At 48.6% G+C, this 23,289-nt stretch overlaps 1 protein-coding gene across 1 annotated transcript in view; it reads right to left on the bottom strand.

Moving 5' to 3' along the window:
- Positions 1-1,758: 1,758 nt before the first annotated feature.
- The window catches only part of LOC119473103 (somatomedin-B and thrombospondin type-1 domain-containing protein-like), a 26,995-nt gene continuing 5,464 nt past the window's right edge, over positions 1,759-23,289 (bottom strand). Inside the window, exons 2-4 of the mRNA XM_037743041.1 lie at positions 15,996-16,190; positions 11,661-11,738; positions 1,759-2,214 (exon numbers count right to left, since the gene is read on the bottom strand). Of these exons, the coding sequence (XP_037598969.1) occupies positions 2,150-2,214; positions 11,661-11,738; positions 15,996-16,190 (338 nt within the window). The 3' untranslated portion in view covers positions 1,759-2,149. The remainder of the gene's footprint in view (positions 2,215-11,660; positions 11,739-15,995; positions 16,191-23,289) is intronic.

Below are 23,289 nucleotides of genomic sequence, written 5' to 3'. Positions count from 1 at the left end.
CTGAAAGATAAACCTCCTCCCCCAACACCATGGCAGGGAAGCCTGAACCAGCCCGCTCGGAACTAGCAAGAGACTGAACTAAGATTCCCCCAAAACATTCTTTATTCATTACAGCAGCGCTTCCTGAAGTGGGGGACTCATATTTTAGGTGGTTTTACGCGAACTCAGGATGCAGCATTGAATAACTGACTCCAGCACTGATCCGTGCTACAAGACAGGAGAACCTTGAAAACATTCTGCCAAGTGAAAGCAGCTAGTCACGAAAGACCACATAATGTGTGATTCCATTTATATGAAATGTCCAGAATAGGCAAATCCATAAAGACAAAAAAAGATTAGTGGTTGCTGAGGGCTAGAGGGGTCGGAGCAAGGAGAGACTGCTCATGAGTACAGGGTTCTTTAGAGGGGGACAAAAATGCTCTAAATTAGACTGCGGTGATGGTTGTACAATTTTTTGTATATACTGAAAACAATTGAACTGTACACTTTAAATAGGTGAATAGCGTGGTACGTGAATTTGCTGTTAAAAATATTTATGACAACTGACTCCTAAAGGAAGAAAATTAGCACCCTTTTAAGTCTTTTATTTTATTTATTTATTTATTTTTGAGGCAGGGTTTCCCTCTGTTGCTCAGGCTGGAGTGCAATGGCGGGATCTCGGCTCACTGCAGCCTCCACCTCCAGGCACAGGTGATCCTCCCACCTCAGCCCCCTGAATTGCTGAGGCCACAGGCACCCACCACCACACCCAGCTAACTTTTGTATTTTTTTTTTTTAGAGATGGGGTTTTGCCATGTTGCCCAGGCTGGTCTCAAACTCTTGGGCTTAAGCAATCTACTCACCTAGGCCTTCCAAAGTGCCGGAATTCCAGGATAATTTTTCTAATTTGTCCAGGAGCAAGTCTCCATTGGCTATGAGCGTGTTCTTCCTGTCACTCTACACTTGCTAGTTTCTTGTTGGAATCAGGAGAGCAGGCTTCATGCTCAGCATCTTCAGCAGGCAACAGTGGACTTCCTTGGTTTCCATTGTATTTATTTTTTTGATTTTTTGTCATTGTTGTTGTTTTTGGAGACAGAGTCTCGCTCTGTCATCCAGGCTGGAGTGCAGTGGTGCCATCTTAGCTCACTGCAACCTCCACCTCCCAGCTTCAAGCAATTCTCCTGCCTCAGCCTCCCGAGTAGCTGGGATTACAGGTGCCCACTACCATGCTTGGCTCATTTTTGTGTTTTTAGTAGAGACAGGATTTCTTTCTCTTTCTTTCTTTTTTTTTTATTTCAAAACCTAATTTTAGCTCAGAGACAGGGTTTCATTATGTTGGCCAGGATGGTCTCGAACTCCTGACTTCAAGTGATCCACTGCCTCGACCTCCCAAACTGCTGGGATTACAGGCATGAGCCACTGCCAGTAGGTGGTTAGGAAGGAAGGAAGGAAGGAAGGAAGGAAGGAAGGAAGGAAGGAAGAAGGAAGGGAGGAAGGAAGGAAGGAAGGAAGGAAGGAAGGAAGGAAGGAAGGAAGGGAGTTCGTTCAAGACCAGCCTGGTAAATGGGTGAAACCTTGAATCTACTAAAAATACAAAAAACTAGCCAGGTGTGGTGGTTCACACCTGCAATCCCAGCTACTAGGGAGACTGAGTCAGGAGAATCACTTAAGGTGGAGGTGGAAGTTGCAGTGAGCCAAGATTGCACCACTGCACTCCAGACTGGGCAACAATAGTGAAGCTCCATTCAAAAAAAAGAAGAAAGAAGAAGAAAAGGAGGGAGGGAGGGAGGGCAGGAAGGAAGTAGAGAGTTCATTAAAAAATCAAGTGTACGATAAGGAGAATAGATAGGGCAAAGGCCAGGAGCGTGTGTTTGGGAAATGAAATTTGGGAAGCCCTGAAGGGCGGGAGATGTCAGTAGGGCTGTGACTCAGCTGGCACTGAGTGGAAGCATAAAGCTATTTTCAGTGTCAACGTAACGACAAGCCTTGTTCCTTCAGTCTCAAAATTGCAGACTTCTCCCCACTCATTGGTCCTGTGGGATCCCAAGCCCTGCAGTCGCCCTGCCATCCCAGAGGCTTTGGAAAGAGGGGTTCTGGATGGTTAGGGGGCATGGATGCTAGACGGAGACAAGGCTGTGGACCACAGGGCAGGAACAAGGCCGGAGCTGCTCTAGTTTCTCCCAGGTCCCTCCGCACCGGGAGTGGCCGGCTGCTCGCCACAGCAACATCTTGTTCCTGCAAGAAATGGAGCTGGCTCAGTGGAAAGATGACTTTCCTAGGCTCGAGGGACATTTGCTTTTGGGGGCCCTTCCTCCTAGCTTGTGACTACCCTGTATAAAGACAGGTAAAATCCAGGCTGGATTTGTGATCCACTATTATTATTATTATATCACCAGTTTTTTTCTTCTGGTTTTAAAAGAAATTAAAATGTGTCTATGGGCCCTAAAAGTGTATGGGCCCTGAGCCATCATAAATCACCCTTGGGATGGCCACAGAGCCAGGAACGCTCAGAGGCCACAGGGGCATTCCAGCATCAGCTCCGAGGGTCTGCGGAGGTAGCTCCATCACATCCCTGCTGGGCAAACCCAGGCAAGTTGCTTAACTGCTCTGTGCCTCCTTTTCCTCCTCTGTTGAGAGGCCACACCGGAGAGTGGCTAAGAACACAGGCTCTGGAATCAGTTGGGGTTTGGGACCTGGCTCTCAGGAGCCTCCCTCTCCTCAGTGGAAGACGGGATATCAATCATCTTTGCCCCTCTGAGATACTGGTAAGGAGGTCATCAGATGCTGTGCACCAAGAAAATAAAAAGGATCACAATAACAGATAACCAGCTGGGCTCGGTGACTCATGCCTGTCATCCCAGCACTTTGGGAGGCTGTGGCGGGTAGATTGCTTGAGGTCAGGAGTTCAAGACCATCCTGGCCAATGTAATGAAACCCATCTCTACTAAAAATAACAAAAATCAGCTGGGCATGGTGGCACTTGCCTGCAATCCAGCTACTTGGGAAGCTGAGGCATAAGAATCTCGAACCCAGGAGGCGGAGGTTGCAGTGAGCTGAGATCGCGCCACTGCACTCCAACCTGGGCAACAGACCAAGACTCTGTCTCAAAATAATAATAAGAATAACAATAAGAATAACAGTAGCTAACTATTTCAGCAACAAGAATGAACTGGCTAACGTTGCAAGTGCAGGCATGTGGATGAACCTTGGAAACCGTACATGGAACAAAGGCAGTCGAATTCCAAAGAGCACATCCTGCATGTTTTCACTGATGTAAAGTTGGAAAGAAACAAAACAAAACAAAATGAAATGGAACTATGGTGTTTAGGGCTCCACGCTGAGGCTTGCAGAGCTTTAAAGGAAGTCGCGCAATGGATCACCAGAGAAGTCAGGGTGGTGGTCTCCTTTATAGGGAGGGAGGGGCTGAGAGAGGGGGCATGTGCAGGTCTGGGGGGCTGACCAGGCTCTGTTCCTTGCCTGGCCAGTGTCTACCAAGGTGTGCGACCTTCCCGAACATTTGTTAACCTGTTCATATATTTTTAAGCCAATTTTCTGTAGGTATAATCCAACTCTTTAAAAAACGCAAAATAAGCCTGGCGCAGTGGTTCACCCTGTAATCCCAGCACTTTGAGAGGCCGAGGCAGGCAGATCACAAGGTCAAGACATCGAGACCGTCCTGGCCAACATGGTAAAACCTCATCTCTACTAAAAATACAAAAATTAGCTGGGCGTGGTGGTGCGCGCCTGTAATCCCAGCTACTCGGGAGGCTGAGGCAGGAGAATTGCTTGAACCCGGGAGGCAAAGGTTGCAGTGAGCCCAGATCGCGCCACTGCACTCCAGCCTGGTGACAGAGAAAGACTCCATCTCAAATAATAATAATGCAAAATAGTATCAATAATGACGAACACTGGGCCTGGCACAGTGCTCACATCTGTAATCCTGACACTCTGGGGAGCTAAGGTGGGCAGATCGCTTGAGCCCAGGAATTCCAGACCAGCCTGGGCAACATGGCAAAACTGTGTCTCTAAAAAACACACAAAAATTAGCTGGGTATGGTGGCAAGCACCTGTAGTCCCAATTACTTGGGTGGCTGAGACAGGAGGATGGCTTGAATCCAGGAGATGAAGGTTGCAGTGAGTCAAGATCGTGCCACTGCACTCCAGCCTGGAAGACAGAGCAAAACCCCCATCAAAAAAAAAAGAAAAAAAAAAAACCTGACTGAGTGCCTCCCACGGTGGTGCTAGGCACCGTTGTGAGCTTCTAAGCCGGTAGCTGGCAGATAATAGGTGTTTTACAAGTGACAGCATTTAAAACTGCTGTTATTAGTGCCATCATCACTATATAGAAGGGAGTTCATGTCCCTTGTCTAAAAGGGCTCCTAAGGCCTAACTGTGAACACACGTGTGAAGCACCTGCTTGGTACCCAGCGTGTAGTAGGTGAGTGGCTCATGGCAGGTGTTCCTTATGCTTGACCCAAACTCAGGGACACTTCTCAAGCTAAATAAACCCTCCAAAAATCCCCAACGGACAGGCTAATCCCTCTCCAGGCCCATGCCCTTGGCACGCCCGCTTTCACAGCTGCCCGTGGAAAGAATCCGGCTGACGGCTCATGCCTCTCCTCGCTTGGACCTCCCCTGCTCTGCCAGTCCTTCCTGGTGAGCTCATGCCCCCATCAGACCTTCCGTCACCTGCTCTGCCAGCCTGGCCCCAGGTGGGGAGTGTGAAGAGACGCTTGTCTCAGACACAGCCCTGACTCTCCTTTCTGTCCCTTCCCATTCCTGGTGGGGACTGTGGCCCCTGGGACCCACATCTCAGCCTTGCCAAAGTACCATGTTTCACATCCCAGAGGATTTGTGTCCAGAAAGAGAAATTCTGGATTAATCCGAGTCTTACGGCTAGAAAGGCTTTTCCAAAGATTGATGGATAAACTGAAGCTCTAAAATGTGAGTGCCTATCCCAAAGAATGAATCTCTAACAGTGGAATCTCAGGTCTAGGACAGGTAAGTGGGAGGGAGGTTAGAGGGGAGGCTGGCAGGAAGGGCCACCCTATAGTGTGATAATATTGTTGCACATGTATTTACTGGGCACCTACTATGTGCCAGGTTCATCACATCCATTACATCTCATTTTCACAAAATAGGTCTTATTATATCTATTCTGCAGATTAGACATAATGACAGCAGCCCCCACTAGTGGGTATCTACAAGGGGTCAGGTGCTGTGCAAAGGGCTCAGGACCCTCCCTACAATCGTATGTGGTGGTGACTGTCAGGGTCATGCTCAGGGTTTACCCAGTCACACAGCCAGTCAGGGCCAGAGGTGGAATCTGAACCCAGATCTGTGTGTTCCCAGTGCCTCCTGTCCAGATGCATCTGTCCCTAACACCCTAACTGGCCTCGGCACTCCCCACTCTGAGTTTAGAGTGAGCAGGACTGCTTAATGTTTAAAAGAAGGAAATTAACACCCTCAATGGTAGAACTCCCTGCACAGACCCCAGGACAGCTCACGTTCCAACAGTATAATAATCCCTGCACTGGAAAGGCACGTTCTATGAAAAACACTCTAGACTAGACTTTAGAGCTTGGCTACGGAGGTCTGAGCAGTTCAGGGTCAAATCTCGTTTCTGCCATTTGCTGCGTATGTGACCTTGGGCACCTCTTTGTATCTCAGTCCACTCGTCTGGAAAGCAGAAATTCTAAAATTATCCATGATAGATTCTTGCAGTGTTTCAGTGGCGTTCTGGGTGTATGTTAGCGTGACCTCACCTCCTTCCACGCTCCGCCTCATTCGCTCTGCTACTGCCACAGTGGCCTCTTCTCCTCAGCGTCCTTGCATTCGCCGTCCCTCTGCCTGCAAAGCTTTTCCTCCAGAGATCCACATGGCTCCTCCCTCATTTCCTTCGGATGTCCACCCAAATATCACCTCCTTTCTGTTGTCCTCCATGAACAGGCTTTTAAAAATAATGGCCAGATGTAGTGGTTCACACCCATAATCCCAGCATTTTGGGAGGCTAAGGCAGGCAGATCGCTTGAGCCAAGGTGTTCGAGACTAGCATGGGCAACATGGTAAAACCCTGTCTCTACAAAAAATACAAAAATTAGCCAAGCATCGTGGCGCATCCTGTAGTCCCCGCTACTTGGGAGCTGAGGTGAGAGGATCTGAGGTGAGCCCAGGAGGTTGAGGCTGCAGTGAGCTGCAATTACACCACTGCACTTCAGCCTGGGCAACAGGGCAAGACCCAAAAAAGAAAAACAAATTAATACCCCCAGGACATCACCCTCACTCTGCTCTCTCTCCTAACACTAATCTCCCATCTGACAAACTATAGATGCACTTGTCTAATGTCCATCTCCTCCTGGCAGAAGGGAAGGGACCTTCCTGTCTGCACAAGGGAAGGGACCGGGGCTGTTTTCTTCACTGCAGACTCGCCAGTGCCCAGAACAATGCCTAGCACATGCTCAGCACTGAATGAATGAAGGAGTATAAAGAGCCTGGCATAATTCTCAGCTCATAGGAAGCACTTGATCAGTGTAAGCCAGTATTATAATTAGAATGCGTAAAGTGCTTTCCAAGATATCTTGCCCCAGTGGGAGGCAGTCTAGAGGGATAATGTAAGCCAAATCTGGGTCAAACCCTGCTGTGTGACCTTGACTAAGTCACACTGCCTCTCTGAGTTGGTTTGCCCATCCATAAAATGAGAGTAACTAGGCCGAGCACAGTGGCTCACACCTATAATCCTAGCACTTTGGGAGGCCAAGGTGGGTGGATTACAAGGTCAGGAGTTCAAGACCAGCCTGGCCAACATAGTGAAATCCCGTCTCTACTAAAAACTACGAAACTGAGCCAGGCACGGTGGCAAATAGCTGGGATTACAGGTACCTGTCATCCCAGCTACTCAGGAGGCTGAGGCAGGAGAATCGCTTCAACTCAGGCAGCAGAGGTTGCAGTGAGCCGAGATCGTGCCACTGCACTCCAGCCTGCACGACAGAATGAGACTCCATCTCAAAAAAAAAAAAAAAATGAGAGTAACTAAACTTGGCCTTTAAGGGACTCGTGAGGGTTCAATAACCATGTGAGCTTCCTTTTCTTGGCTACCTTCTGGACGTCACAAGCTGTCCTAGGTCCTCATCTTGCACCATCTCACTTAGCCCTGCCCCTGCCCAAGGGAGAATTCCTCTTATTATCTGTATCTTCAGATGAGGCACTTAGTGATCCGAGAGGTGATAAGATTTGCCCAAGTTTACAGCACTGGAAGTGGCAGGACCCGGCTCCTAACTGGCTGGTCTCCTGGGACATTGGGATTGGGACCCTGCTGGTCCCCGCCCTGACCAGAGAGCAGCTTCTCTCTCCCGGGGTGCTGTCTCAGGCAGCAGAGATGCCCCGGGCTCTACAGGCACATTTGCCCATGCCCGAGTCCCGTTGCTCACCCTTGGGCCCCACCGCTGTCCCCGCAGCAGCGCTAGCTCCTGGTGTCCTGGGCAGGCCATCACACCTCACACAGACCGTGGGGCCCTGGGTCAGACACCTTGTCCACTGGTCAGGAGGTGCCCTCAACTGCCTGCAACTCCCTGGAGTGGACTCCAACTGGAACTGGACACGGTACATGCAGCGACACAGGAAGATACCACCCCAAGTACCCATGAGCATTTATGAAGCACCGAGTGTGCGCCCAGCCCTGTCTTAGGCCCAGGTGGTACAATTTCTCCCTGATACAGAAACCTTGTATAACCCAATTGGCCTCAACAAGTTGCATACAGCAAGACTCGGCTCCTGCTTTTTAAGTTAACATTATGGAGGGTTTACCATGTACCCTGTTCTAAGCACTTTATCCAAAAGACTGAATGTTTTATTTTTCCTGTCTTCCCCATTAGAACGCTGGCTCCACAATTTCAGGAATGTTCATCTGTTTTCTTTACTGTTAGGTCCAACTCCTAGAATTATATCCAGCTCAATTTTTCACATGTTAAATAAATCTTTGGGACCAATGGAATATGGAACACCTGCAAGGTAGGTGTTTCCCCTGGTTTACAGATTAGGAAACTGAAGATCAGAGGGGCAGCTCGCCCAAAGTCACACAGCTAATCAGCAGTGGGACCAAAAATGGAACCATCTCTGCTGAAAATAAGCCTAAAGGGATACTCTTAAGCACTCCACTGCCTGCGTTTTTTCAAAAGATCCTATTTTATTAAAAAGATTTGCCTCCAAAAAAAGAAAAAAGAAAAAATCAAGGCCAGGCACGATGGCTCACTGCAGTGGCCTGCAATTCCAGCACTTTGGGAGGCCGAAGCTGGCAAATCACCTGAGGTCAGGAGTTCGACACCAACCTGGCCAACATGGTGAAACCCCGTCTGTACTAAAATTACAAAACTTCACCAGGCATGATGGCTCACACCTGTAGTCCCAGCTACTCAGGAGGCTGAGGCAGGAGAATTGCTTGAACCTGGGAGGCAGAGGTTACAGTGAGCTGAGATCATGCCACTGCACTCCAGTGTGTGCAACAGAGTGACACTCAGTCTCAAAAAAAAAAAGAAAGAAAGAAAGATTTTCAATTAGAATTATTTAAAAGAGAAGCTCCTCATTCAAGGGTATCTGAAATAAGACCCAGAATTTGCCAAAATTATACTTCTACCCAATGTTTTCTACAAGGAGCAGTAAATAGCACCCCCTGCTGGAGAAGACGCCACATGTCAAGGACTCGGGAATGACTCTGTGAAGCTGCTGTCCCCTGGTGGCCAGAGGGCCCCACGGTTTTCTTCCAGGTGCAGCGAAAAGCCCGTCCCTAGTCCCTTCCTCTCTGATCTGCCCCTATTGCCCCTTGGGAATCTGTGTCCTACCAGATGCCTGTGATCACTGAAAATTGCGTCTTCCCCACACAACTTCTCTTCCCCTTTTGGCAGTTTGTTTGAAAAATTCTTGACATCGCTCTATGGTCTTGGAGGGGTCATCACTCAGCCAGCCTGGCCGTGGCTCCCATAGCTGCCACTAAGGCAGACACATGATTAGAGTTGAGCGGCCAGAGTTCCCCATCTTCCTGGCCATGACGACTGGCTCAGGGATGGGCCCGGGATCCAAGCAGTTCCAATCAGGGTCTCCTCCAGATATGATCCACAGAGACTTCCGAGAGGACACCTTTGGGGTTACTGAACTGGGAGGACGTGGGGCTGCTTATCCCCACAATGTCTCCAAGATGCTCATCTTGACCACCACAGGGAAAGAGCCTGCTTAAGAATAAAGCCAACCCATAGAGCAAGTGACAGAACGAGAGGGGACAAGAGCCAGCTCTGACAGCCTTACATGCACTCTTGGTGCCAGCCCAGCTTGAAGTAATGTCATTTCAGAACTTCCCTCCCAGTTATCTCAACCAATACTTCTCCTTTTCACTTGATGCGATCTGAGCTAAGTTTCTGTCACTTGCAATCCAAAGAATCCTATCTCTTTTAGTTCTCCTGTCCATCTCCATTGCCACTGACTTAGTTCAGACCTTATTCTTTCAACTGATATTTACTAAGTACCTATCATGTGCCAGGCGCTCTCCTGGAAGCTTGACCTCAGCTCTGCGATCCTGCAACATGCTGATCTGTCGCCAACCCACACAATCCATCCTTCACGAGGTACGCCAAAACCACCCTGGTCCAATTACCTTCTTCCTTCGCCTGGACCGCTGCCCTTGCCACCTCATTGGTCTCCCGAGTTACCCCCCTGCTTCTCCTCTATCCATTCTCCAAGTAGGATCCAAAGGAATCCTACAAAGACCTAAGTCAGATTGTGTCACTCCTCTGCTAAAATCCCTACCACGGGCCAGACATGGTGGCTCATGCCTGTAATCCCAGCACTTGGGGAGGCCAAGGCCTGCAGATCACCTGAGGTCAGGAGTTTGAGACCAGCCTGGCCAACATGGTGAAACCCCATCTCTACTAAAAATACAAAAATTAGCCAGGCATGGTGGCAGGCACCTATAATCCCAGCTACTTGGGAGGCTGAGGCAGGAGAATAGCTTGAACCCAGGAGGCAGAGGTTGCGGTGAGCTGAGACCATACCATTGCACTCCAGCCTGGGCAACAAGAGCGAAACTGCATCCAAAAAAAAAAAAAACAAAAACCTACCATGACTCCCATAGCATGAGAGAAAATGCCCAACTCCTCCCCACGGCCTACAGGCCCCACGGGATCTACCTCCTGCCCCATGATCTTTCCAACCTCATTTCCTATTCTCTCCCTGCACTCCAACTACACCCGCCTTCTTGCTGATCCTTGAACACACTAGGCAGGTCCTGCCCCAGGACTTTTGCACTTGCTGTTTCCCTCTTCCAGGCACACTCTTCCCCCAAATCTCCTCCTCCAGTTCTTAGTTCAAATGTCATCTTCTCAGGGAGGATGTCCTTGGCACTCCCACCCCTTCCCTGCTTCATCTTCTCCATGACACTTGGGCCCCAACATGTTGTTTGTTTTTTGTCTCTCTCCCCCACTAGACTGTCCACTCAATGAGGATCAAGTATTTCTTTTTTATTCCCTACCATAGCCCCAAGGCCTAGCACAGTACCTGTCACCAGTCAAAGTTGAATAAATGGATGAATGAATGAAGCTGAATGGAGACTAATTATTGAGGACTTAAAAATCAATGTTGGGCCAGGCATGGTGGCTTGCATCTGTAATCCCAGCACTTTGGGAGGCCAAAGTGGGTGCATGGGTGGATGACCTGAGATCAGGAGTTCGAGACCAACCTGACCAACATGAAAAAACCCCATCTCTACCAACAGTACAAAATTAGCCGGGCGTGGTGGCATGCCCCTGTAATCCCAGCTACTCGGGAGGCTGAGGCAGGAGAATCACTTGAAGCCAGGAAGCAGAAGTTGCAGTGAGCTGAGATTGTGCCGTTGCACTCCAGCCTGGGCAACAAGAGTGAAACTCCATCTCAAAAACAAGAAATCCATGTTAATGAGCTTGCAGATGTAACAGGGTGACAAATGGGGAGATATAGATGTTATCAAAGTAAGTGAAAGTCATGATAAATGAAATTTAGGGCAGGGTGCAGTGGCTCACGCCTGTAATCCCAACACTTTGTGAGCCAGAGGCAGGCAGATCACCTGAGGTCAGGAGTTCAAGACCATCCTGGCCAACATGGAGAAACCCCACCTCTACTAAAAATACAAAAATTAGCTGTGTGTGGTGGCTCGTGCCTGTAACCCCTGCTATTTGGGAGGCTGAGGCATGGGAATGGCTTAAACCCGGGAGGCAGAGGTTGCAGTGAGCTGAGATCGCCCCACTGCACTCCAGCCTGGGTGACAGATCAAGACTCCATCTCCAAAACAAAAAAGAAAGAAAAGTGCCTCACGCCTGTAATTCCAACACTTTGGGAGGCCAATGCGGGTGGATCATGAGGTCAAGGGAACAAGACCATCCTGGCCAACATGGTAAAACCCCATCTCTACTAAAAATACAAAAAAATTAGCTGGGCGTGGTGGCACGCGCCTGTGGTCCCAGCTGCTTGGGAGGCTGAGGCGAAGAACTGCTTGAACCCGGGAGGCGGAGGTTGCAGTGAGCCGAGATTGTGCCACTGCACTCCAGCCTGGTGACAGAGCAAGACTCTGTCTCAAAAAAAAAAAAAGAAAAAGAACAAATTTAGTTCAAGGAAATATGTTCACAAATTTTAGTTTGACTTCAAGTTCATTGATTTTCACTTACCTGCTGTTGCCTGTTTCTTGGGAATATCTTGCTTTTCCTGCTCTTTCCCATAGCTGCCTCTGGTTATCAAAGTAGGGACTGTGGGTCAAGGAGAAAACAGAGTTAGGTAGGACCACATCCCAGGCTATGGCACCGTAGGGACACCAAGCTCGGTACCTCTGGTATCCAAGTCACTTACAGGACAGCCCTAAGGAGACTCTAGGATCTTTAAACTGGGTAGATGATCCCTACCAGTGCCCTTTATAGTGCTGAAAGCAGGACCATAATTATCTCTGAGATTCCAGAGCCTGGTGTATAGTGGTTTCAAAAATTCTTTTTGAATGAATGCTTTGCTGAATGAATAAGTGAATGATTTTTTAAGAGTTAGTTAGCCAGGAGCAGTGTCTCATGCCTGTAATCCAAGCACTTTGGGAGACCAAGGCAGGAGGATTGCTAGAGCCCAGAAATTTGAGACCAGCCTGAGCAACATGGTGAAACCTTATCCTTCAAAAATTAGCCAGATGTGATGGTGTGCACCTGTAGTCTCAGCTATTTGGGAGGCTGAGAGGGGATGATCACCTGAGCCCAGGAGATCAAGGCTGCAGGGAGCCATGATTGCGCCACTTCACTCCAGCCTGGGCAACAGAGCAAGACCTTGTCCCTGCCCCACCCCCACCCCCAAAAAAAGATAGGCAAGGCTCAGTGGCTCACGCCTGTAATCCCAGCACTTTGGGAAGCCAAGGCAGGCAAATCACCTGAGGTCAGGAGTTCAAGACCAGCCTGACCAACACAGAGAAACCCCTTCTCTATTAAAAATACAAAATTAGCCAGGCATGGTGGTGCATGCCTGTAATCCCAGCTACTTGAGAGGCTGAGGCAGAATTGCCTGAACCCAGGAGGTGGAGGTTGCAGTGAGCCAAGATTGCGCCATTGCACTCCAGCCTGGGCAACAAGAGTGAAACTCCATCTCAAAAGAAAAAAAAGAAAGATAAAAGATAAAAGAATCAATAACTATCAGCACCATAGGAAAGGCAAAAAATTAATTTAAAAAGAAGAAAATAAAATTTTTAAAGTCAAGGACTGAATGAATAAATGGATGGATAGCTGAAATGATGGAAGAAAGAAAGAATGGATTATAAAAGGTAGATAAGTGGGAAGAAGGGAGGATGGAAGAAAGGAGAGCAAGAGATGAGTAGAAGAATGGATGGGTGAAAGAGAGGGTGAATGGAAAGGATGGATGGAGAGTTGACGGTGAATGGACAGGTGAATGAATAAAGAGATGGATGGCTGGATGGATGGGAAGATAGAAAAATGGAAGAAGGGATGTGAAGAGAGATGAGTGGAAATGGCTAGATGGATGAGTAGATGCATAGGCGGATGGATGGATGGGAGAACAGATGAATGAGTGAATGGAACAATGGAAAGATGGGAGAAAGGAGGTATGGGGGTGGATTGATGGATAGATGAATGAATAAAATTATTTTACTGGGCCAGCTTCCAAGTTTCTTCCTTTCTAGTTCAAACAGAGGAGAACACAGAAGAGGATAATTGATAATCAATTCACAAGTGGTTGGTGATTCCTTAGGAATCCCTAACACACAGCCTCCCTTCCCTCTTCCAACAGCTGTAGTGGTACTTTCGGTGTCACCTAGAGCAGTAAGGAGAGCCCCAGCTAAGCCCAGGTTCTAGTCCCAGGTCCCCTTGTTATAGCTGAGTGACCTTGATCAAGTTTCTGCACCTCTATGAGCCTCATTTTCCTTATCAGCAAAATGCAGGTAATATTAGTACCTACATCCTGGGGTGATTGTCAGAATACAACATAACATTGGTCCAGGGTCTGGCACAAGGCAGGTGCTCAGCCAGTGTTTCTTCCCTTTGTAATTTGCTTGACATTGTTAGCTACTGTGATTCAGCTATTACTCATGCTGTTGTGAAGGGACAAGCACTCACATACAGAGGTGAGATGTTTTGAAAGCAGGTTTAAGGGATCAGTCATAAAGACCAGAGCCTCCTGGCTGGAATAGCGAGCAAGGAAAATAATTCAGCTGCTGTTTATTGAGCACTTATGAGCCAGGTGCTCATCATATATCATCTTATTACATTCTGACAGCACTTTGGGAGGCCAAGGCAGGAGGATCACCTGAGGTCAGGAGTTTGAGCTCACACTGGCCAACATGGTGAAACCCCGTCTCTACTAAAAATACAAAAATTAGCTGGGTGTGGTGGTGCATGCCTGTAATCCCAGCTCCCCGGGAGGCTGAGCCAGGAGAATTGCTTGAATCCAGAAGGCAGAAATTGCAGTGAGCCGAGATCACACCGTTGCACTCCAGCCTGGGCAACAAGCAAGACCCTGTCTCAAAAAAAAGAATAATACAACAAAAGATTGTAGGTAGGTGATCAGGATGGGAGGACCTGGTTCTCTAGTCAATAGCCATGTGACTTGGACAAGCTTTGTAGCCTCCTTGAGCCTCAGTTTCCCTGTCTGTAAGAAGAGAATAGTAACACTGACCTCACAGAGTCAGGTCATGTGGTGAGGTACTTGGCACATATTAGCAAGTCAGGGTGATCTTCCCAATCTTCCTGGGGGAAACTGACATCTTTACAGTAAGTGATGATCCAGGAATGGCTGGATGGGGGTGGGAAGGGGTAGGGAGAAACATTTCAGGCCTAGGAAATGATATTCCCACTTTTTATCACCCCACTGCCACCTCCCTAGTTCAGCCACCATAATCTCTTGCCTGAACCATTGCAGCCATCTCTTCCCTGGGGTCCCTGATTCCCTCTGACTCCTTTCAGTCTGCTGTCCACATATCAGTCAGAATGGCCCTTTGATTGATTGGTTGGTTAGTTGATTGATTTTTAGAGACAATGTCTCGTCTCGTAGTGCAATCATAGTTCATTAAACCTCAAACTTCTGGCCTCAAGTGATCCTCCAGCCTCAGCTTCCCAAGTAGCTGGGACTACAGGTGTGCTCACCACCACACCCAGCCTGATCCTTTAAAACACAGGCAGAATGAGCAGGGAAACCAGGTCTCAGAAGGCAACAGCCAGCACACGTGGAATCTATATGCCCCATGAGGAGTTTGGGTTTCAGCCAGAGGACAATGGGCAGCTACTGAAGAACTTAAAACAGGAGAGTGACAGCATGGTGGGATCTGTGTTTCAGAACAGTCTTCCCTCCCCACCGGGCTGAAGCATGGGAAGAGATTGGAAAAGGATATTTTAGTCCTATTGCTTGTCTTCTACCCCTTAGGAAAATCACTTTCATTCTCTTGGTCAATGTCTTCAGCTATAAAATGGGCATCACTGGCCAGGTATAGTGGTTCATGCCTGTAATCCCAGCACTTTGGAAGGCCGAGGCGGGTGGATCACAAAGTCAGGAGATGGAGACCATCCTGGCTAACACAGTGAAACCCCGTCTCTACTAAAAATACAAAAAATTAGCCAGGCGTGGTAGTACACGCCACACACCTGTAGTCCCAGCTACTTGGGAGGCTGAGGCAGGAGAATCTCTTGAACCTGGGAGGCAGAGGTTGCAGTGAGCCAAGGTCACGCCAGCACACTCCAGCCTGGGTAACAGAGCAAGATTCTGTCTCAAAAATAAATAAATATTTTTAAAATAAAATAAAATGGGCATCACCACTTTTTGTGGCGATAAAAATAGCAGCCTATTTTTTGTAGCGACCTTGATCAGGGTGAGCAATGCAGCAGGCATCTGTTGTTTTCCCTGCCAGGCAGCCATTCTCCACAATTGTCCTGTAAGAACACCCCTTCTCTACTCTCATTCAGGTGGGGGTGAGTCCCCTTTGCAGCTTCAAAGGGAGCACTTTATCCATGAGACTCTATTCTAGGATATTTGCTGGAACTATGGGGAAAGGGGTCTTCTCTTCAGCTGTTAGGCTGGTTGGAGGGAAGCCTGAAGCTGTCAAAGACCATTAGAGGGAAAAGCCTCCCTGAGAATGAGGCCAACTGAGAGGAAAACAGAGCTAAGATATGGAGAGAGATTCCTGGCAACATTGTTTGAGCTCCTGGATCCAGCCATGCCTGAATGCAGTCCTTAGAATCTTAGTTACAGGAGCCACCCATGTTTGCTCAGTTCAGATTAAGTTGGGTCTCCTGTCACCTGCATCCAAAGTCCTGACAGATTCACACAGGAAGAGGAGCAGAAAGAAGACTGAGAAGCCCGGTGGAGGTCAGAGCTTCTGAACTCATTCACAAAAAGAGAAGGGGGATCAGGGCAACGGCAGGCAAAGCCCCACCCCAAACTCAGACCCCACCCAGGAATTCATGGAGGGCCCTGCCGTCCAGCCTGACTGTTCCCACTGAAAGCCACCCCTGGGCCCCACCCCCACTCACTCAAGGACTGCTGGCACTCCACTCCCTGGTGGCTCCAGTACTCCACACAGCCCACCTGCTCTTCCAGCGGGGGGCAGGGAACACCCCCATTCCTCAGCTTCTGCAGGACACGCCTCCGGCATACATGGTAGGAGGCCTGGCAGGGCTTCACACAGCGACTCCAGCCACTCCACTCTGACACAGCGCAGGAGACCGCTGGAAGAGAAAGTGGTGTCTTCAGGCGAGACCTCTGTGGGGTTTAGCTGGCCAGCATCCAGGTCTTCTCCACCTTCCCCACAAGCTGAATCCCCAAAACACCACACCCAGTGCTAGAACTCTTGCAAACCTGAGTCCATGCCTTCCTTGAAAGTTTCCCTATGACAGCTGTTTGTATGTCCACCTAAACTTAGAATTCCACATTGATCCAATCATCCAATTGATGATCACTTAGGTCGCCTCCATCACTCATTCCTTCAATAAACATTTCCTAAGCACTTAGGGCAACTGATGCCTCAATTTCTTCTTTTGTCAAATGGGAATAAGAATAGTATCTAACTGATTGGGAAGGGGCCTTAAAGGTTCAATCAAATATGAAATACAAAACATTTGTTCCTGGAACATAGCAGCTGCTTAATAAACACTATTCCTCTGCAGCAGTGAAAATGAACCTACACTGTCGACACGAAAGCTACTCGAAAGCTACACTGTCAACAACCTGGAGAGGAAATAAATTACTTGTAAAAGAATTCACCTGTCTAATGTGATGCTTTTTATATACAGTCTTGTTTGTTTGTTTGTGATGGTGTCTGGCTCTGTCGCCCAGGCGACAGTACAGTGGTGTGATCTTGGCTCACTGCAACTTCTGCCTCCCGGGTTCAAACAATTCTCCTGCCTCAGCCTCCTGAACAGCTGGGATTACAGGCACCCACCACCAAGCTTGGCTAATTCATTGTATTTTTATCAGAAACAGGGTTTCTCCATACTAGCCAGGCTGGTTTCAAACTCCTGACCTCAAGTGATCCACCCACCTCAGCCTCTCAAAGTGCTGGGATTACAGGTGTAAGCACCGCACCCAGCGTATACACAGTTTTTAAACCTGCAAAAGGCTACTATAAAGTATTTAGGCATTCATTACAGGTATAGTAAATACATACATATGCAGCCAGTCCTCATTATTCACAGATTCTATATTTGCTACTTCGCTTATTTGTTAAAATTATTATTATTATTTGTGGACACACTTTTTCATTAGTTTATTACAAAACTACAGACACAATATACAACATTCTAACTCCTAAATCCTCCTGCCATTTTTTTTTTTTTCCTGAGACTAAACGCCCTCAAAACCCCCTGTCTTCTTGGCCCATAATACAACCCGACTCCTCGGCTCCTGGATGCACAGGTCAGAGGTTCCAACAAGTCTGACCATGGTCAGTGCTGTGGTGCCACTCCCAAGGTGGCTGAGCCTTCTGCGAAAATTTAAATTGCTGCTAAGTCATTCTAAATAAATAGTGAATGGATTGTTTCTGCCCCTAAGATGAAATCCCACACATCTTATGCTCAAGCTCAGGCACCTAGAAAGTATGGTGGAATCTTCACTGACTTGTTAACCCTGGGAGTGCCCCTTGTGATCTAGATGAGTCAAAACAAATGGCCAGGACCTATTCCACAAAGCCCATGATGGCCCTACTGGCTGTGTCTCCAGTTGGTGCCTGGACACTGCCCATGCACTTCAGGGCCATTCTGACCATTTGGTCTCTTTGCTGGGGGCTGTGGGGTGCTCCAGTGTCATCTCCTTCTGCTCCTTATTTTAGAAACTGTAGGATATAGGACTGGAGCATATTCCCATTCAGTTCAAGGGTTTCTCGGATACAAAGCAAGACTGAGGCACTGGCCAAGCTCCGGAAGTAAATGAGTGCCTGGCAGATTTGGGTCTGTAGGCTAGCACAGTACTTGAATTCCAAAAAGGCTGTGGTGTCTTCGCTCTTCTGTAAGCCAGTGACCAATGCGTTCCAGATCCAATCCGAGCATACTGGTCAACAGACCCATACTGCTCTCTCTTGCCCAGGATGGCAAGGGCAGTGGTAGATCTGATGCACACTTTGAAGTCCTTGCATGATGTCACAACTGATGTCAGGGTGCTGTAGGCCTGGGAGGTCCATGGGGCTGTCCTTTCTTGTCATCTGAATGTCTCCTCCCTACACTAAAGCATGAGGTCCACAAGGTCTATGGTTTTGTCCATTTTGTTCACTGCCATTTTCTCCAGAGCTGAGAACAGTGCGCAGTCCCTAGTGGGTGCTAATTAAACATCTTTAATGGACTTGACATCTGAGGTCTTCTCTTGTTCTTTGCCTTTCACCTTCCGCCGGAAGAAGGACGTGGCGGGGCCCCCGGGTCGGGGCGGAGGGTGCAGGGGGAACTGGAGCGGGGAGGTCCCGGCTCCCCTCATTCAGCAACCGGCCCGGACTTCCGGGTCCACAGGCGCCGCCGCACTAGCGCGAAAAGAGACCCTTCTTCCTGAAGTTGGCCCCACCGCCTCCTCGGGATGCCCAGGCAGCTCCAGCCGCCATATTATCAACAAGCCCTGTTAAAATTATTTTTAACCCTAAAATCAATACTTGCAGCACATTTGTGGTTACTCACAGACAAGCAGAGATTAGTGAAAAATGTGAGTCACTCAATGTGCACATTCCAAGCTGAAGTCAAACAGGGCCCCACTCTGTCTTCTTGTTCCAGTCTCATAAGGACATTACCAGTGGACAGAGACAGTCGGGGCAGGTCTCTGCAGTGCAAGCAGCTCCAGCGCTGGGCCAGTTGCCTGGGGTTTGAATCCCAACTCCAGCACTTGTTAATGGGGCAGCCTTTGGGAGTCCTTTAACACTTCCTAACACTCTTGTAAAATGAAGAAAATGGAATTGACCAGGATGAGTTGTTTTTAGGATCTAAAGCATAACCTGGCCAGTGTGGTGGCTCATGCCTGCAATCCCAACACTTTGGAAGGCCAAGGTGGGTGGATCACGAGGTCAGGAGTTCAAGACCGGCCGGGGCAACATGGTGAAACCCCATCTCTACTAAAAATACAAAATTTAGCTGGACATGGCGTGCGTCTGCAATCCCAGCTACTCAGGAGGCTAAGGCAGGAGAATCGTTTGAACCCAGGAGTCAGTGGTTGCAGTGAGCCGAGATCGTGCCATTGCACTCTAGCCTGGGTGGCCGGACGAGACTCAATCTCAAAAAAAAAAGAAAAAAGTATAATCTATGTGAGATATGTGTGTACATATTTCTCATAGAGGCCATTGGTTAATTCAGTATTCATGGCAACTTTACAGAACATAACTACTGTGAATCACAAGAATGTCCTGTAGCCAGGCGCCATCACTCACACCTGTAATCCCAGCACTTTCGGAGGCTGAGGCAGAAGGATCACTTGAGCCCAGGAGTTTGAGACCATCCTGGACAACATAGTGAAATCCCATCTCCACCAAAAAAGAAAAATGCAAAAACTAGCCAGGCATGGTGGTGCACGCCTGTAGTCCCAGATACTAGGGAGACTGAGGCAGAAGGATCGATTGAGCCTGGGAGATAGAGGTTGCAGTGAGCCAAGATCACGCCACTGCACTCCAGCCTGGGTGACAGACTGAGACTCTGTGTCAAAAAAGAATGTACTGTGTATATTTATGTACATAAACACACACACATCCATATATGCATGCGAAGTCTAAATGTCAAATTCAGCATTGTGGTTATCTCTGGGGAGAGTGAGAAAGAAGGTGACCGCGGGAGGGAAACAGGCACTCCAGTGGCAATTGTCAAGGTTTGTTTCTTAGCTTTTCCCAAGGGTTTGTTGTATTATCTCTCTACATTGGTATATGTCTGAAATATTTCATCATCACAAAAGGAAGATGCTGGGGTCCCCATCCTTGGGGTGCTCCACGTGTCTACCACAGGCGGTATTTTCTGATGTGACCCCTGGGAGCGCCACTTCTTCATTTCAAGTCAGGACTGGAGGAAATCAGACAGAGAAAGGCGGTCTGGCAGAAATGGAATCTGGGCACCTCCCCAGTGAGATGAGAGGCTTTCTACGGATATGCCAGCAAGTTTTGTCAGCGGCAGTGGCACACACACATTTCCTGCACATGCAAGGCGGCTACCACCATCAGAATTAATTCATTCATTCCCCAAACATTTACCGAGCGTCTGCAGAGCCCAGCACTGTCTTGGGTGCTGGAGACACAGCGTTTAATAAGAAAGATGAGTTCTGTCTCCTGGAAAAGCACTCCCAGCTATGAGGCATGTCCTAGTTCAGCAACGTGAAAATGAGAAGGGGGAATAAACCGTGTGCATCGCTGATGAAGGAACAGCGTTATTGTGCTGAAGTCAAGCAGCAGGGCCTCTGGCAAGTCAGGAAGGCAGGTATTCTTTGCATAAATCTCAGAGGTTTAAATTTTTTTTCTTGGCGCAAATAGTCCTTCAATCTGCCCATCTTAGCAGAATTGAAATGCTCAGAGGGAAGGAAGGAAAAAGGAAGGAAGGTAAACAAGAGAAGAAAGGAAACAGAAAGAGGGAGGGCAGGAAGGAGGAGGGAGGAAGAAATCCAGTGTGTGAAAACCTAAGAATGATTAATTGCTTTCCTCGTCCATCTAATAACCCCATTCATTGTGCTTTGGGTGCAAAACCAAGCAAGTCACATACATGACTTCATTTAATTCACACAACAGTCTTCTGAAGCTCTGCACTCCCTATTTGTACTCAGCCTTCAGCAAGCCTGTGCATCTCCCAGCCTCTTCGTGGCTGCCAGTAGCATTGAACCAGTAAAGAACACCAGCAGGGATGAGAAGGACAGAGGGCAGGAGGAGATGCAGCCAAGCTGTTTATTGTCCCCCATTTTGGGGAAGGGGACCCTCGGCTGTGGATCCTGCTCTCACTGGCTCCATTACACCATTTCCTCCTGTGCTATACTGCTGCCCCCACCTCTGTGAATAGAGCCCTTGTTTTCCATGATGCCCTTCTGGGGGTACCATCAGTCACTTGCCAGGAGCTTAACTCCTAATGTGTTTGCGCTATTGTCAAACCCAGCTCAGGGATGAGCCCACTGGGGCTTAAGAGGCAGAATCCTCTGGCCAGGCACGGTGGCTCACGCCTGTAATCCCAGCACTTTGGGAGGCCAAGGCAGGCGGATCACCTGAGGTCAGGAGTTCGAGACCAGCCAGACCAATGTGGAGAAACCCCATCTCTACTAAAAATACAAAATTAGCCGGGCGTGGTGGCACATGCCTGTAATCCCAGCTACTCAGGAGATTACTCCTGCTTGTAATCAAGCAGGAGAATTGCTTGAACCTGGGAGGCAGAGGTTGCAGTGAGCCGAGATGGGGCCATTGCACTCCAGCCTGGGCAATAAAAGCAAAAAAAAAAAAAAAGGCAGAATCCCTAAGTTGACCCAAGATAACCTGAATTCTAACCACTGTCTCGAATTTGTTGCAATGGTGAATGCAAAGCAGTCTTTATGCATTCATTCAACAACAATTTAGGACCTACTGTGTGTAGAGCACTGGCCTGGGTGCTGGGAACACAGATGAGCAAAGCAAGTGCAGCCCCTGCCCTCGAGGAGCTGACATTCAGTGGGGGAAACAGACAATAAACAATAACATGTAACCATGTAATTTCAACTAGTGATGCGTGCTTTGAGGAAAAACAGCAGGGTAAGAGTGACAAGGGCTGAGGGAGAGGCAGGGAAAAAAGAAAAAAATGAAGAGTGACAAGGGTTGGGTAATAAGAAACTATTTTAGGCAGAGTCAAGGAAGTCCTCCAGGACAAAGGACATCTGAACAGAGACCCCAAGGAGGTGATGAAGGGAGCCATGTAGGAATCTCAGGGAAAGTACTCTGGGCACAGAGAACAGGCAGTGCAAAGTCGCTGAGGCAGGGTCAAGGTAGGATATCAGAGGGACGGTGAGGAGGCCAGTGTAACTGCAGGAAAATAAGCCAGATGGAAAGTGATAGGAGTGACATCCGACAGGGAGGGGACAGAGACAGCATACAGGGCCTTGGTGACTATTGTAAGGATTTCAGTTTTTTGTGTTTTTTTTTAGACAGAGTCTCGCTCTGTCACCCGTGCTGGAGTGCAGTGGTGCAATCTTGGCTCACTGCAACCTCCGCCTCCTGGGTTCAAGCGATTCTCCTGCCTCAGCCTTCCAGTAGCTGGGATTACTGGCACCCGCCACCACGTCCAGCTAATTTTTTTGAGTTTTTAATAGAGACGGGGGTTCACCATGTTGGCCAGGCTGGTCTCGAACCTCTGACCTCAAATGATTCACCCACCTTGGTCTCCCAAAGTGCTAGGATTACAGGTGTGAGCCACCGCGCCCAGTCAGGAGTTCAGATTTCATTCTTTGCATGATGAAAGGCCCTTGCTGAGTTCTGAGCAGAGGAGTGACATGGTCACACCGAAGTTTTCAAAGGGTTGGCTACCTGTCCATCTGAGTGGGGGGTGAGGACAGAAACATGATGGCCCCTGAGGTTTCCCAGTAGAGAAAGGATTATCTACAGTAGAACAAGCTGCTAGAAGAATGAGTTTTGCGTCACTGGAAGAATTCACAAAGTGTCTAAAAAGCCTGGCAGGACGACTGCAGACCAGACTCAGGCATTAGCCGGACAGCCAGACCAAGAGGGAGCCCTGAAGTCCACCACGATCTCCTGTGCTGCCTACCAGGCAGGTGAGAGAGTCTGAGATAAGTAGGCAGACACCACACTGCACGTGTTCTGCCCGTCTCACCGGCAGCACGCACGTGACAGGGAACCATCATCACCCCTCACATAGGCCCAGGATCACAAACTCAGGACATCTGTGGTTATTGGCACTGAGTCTGCCTCCTCCACTAGAGCATCAGCTCCACAGCAATGGGGTCCTCATTTGTCGTGTTCCCTGCCGTGTCCCATCACGAAGCACAGGGCCTGGCACACAGCAACTCAGGAAGTGATGTGCCAGTGAACACTGAGGGAGCAAATCTTGCCTTGGCAACAACAAAGGAAATACAACCACAGGCTGACATTGCAAAGAGGCACCACCAGATAGCGGTGTTTCCCAAAGCAAAGCCCGGCCCCCTTTTCCTAACGGAGAAATTCTAGCTTCCCTGCCCTACTGAAAGGGGGAGGGGGTATTAAAGGCTGCTCACTGAGTCCTCAATACCCAGATAACCTCGTGCCAGCTGAGCCTGCCGAGGTCCAACCACATTTCCCTCAGACCCCTTAGAATCGCTGCACCCCACCCTGACAGGCCCAGGCCCATCAAGGAACATCTTTTGTTTTCTTTTTTTTTT

The sequence above is a fragment of the Cebus imitator genome, unplaced genomic scaffold (assembly GCF_001604975.1).
Source record: "Cebus imitator isolate Cc_AM_T3 unplaced genomic scaffold, Cebus_imitator-1.0 Scaffold132, whole genome shotgun sequence".
Taxonomy (NCBI): domain Eukaryota; kingdom Metazoa; phylum Chordata; class Mammalia; order Primates; family Cebidae; genus Cebus; species Cebus imitator.
This window is presented reverse-complemented; position numbering and strand designations above follow the sequence as displayed.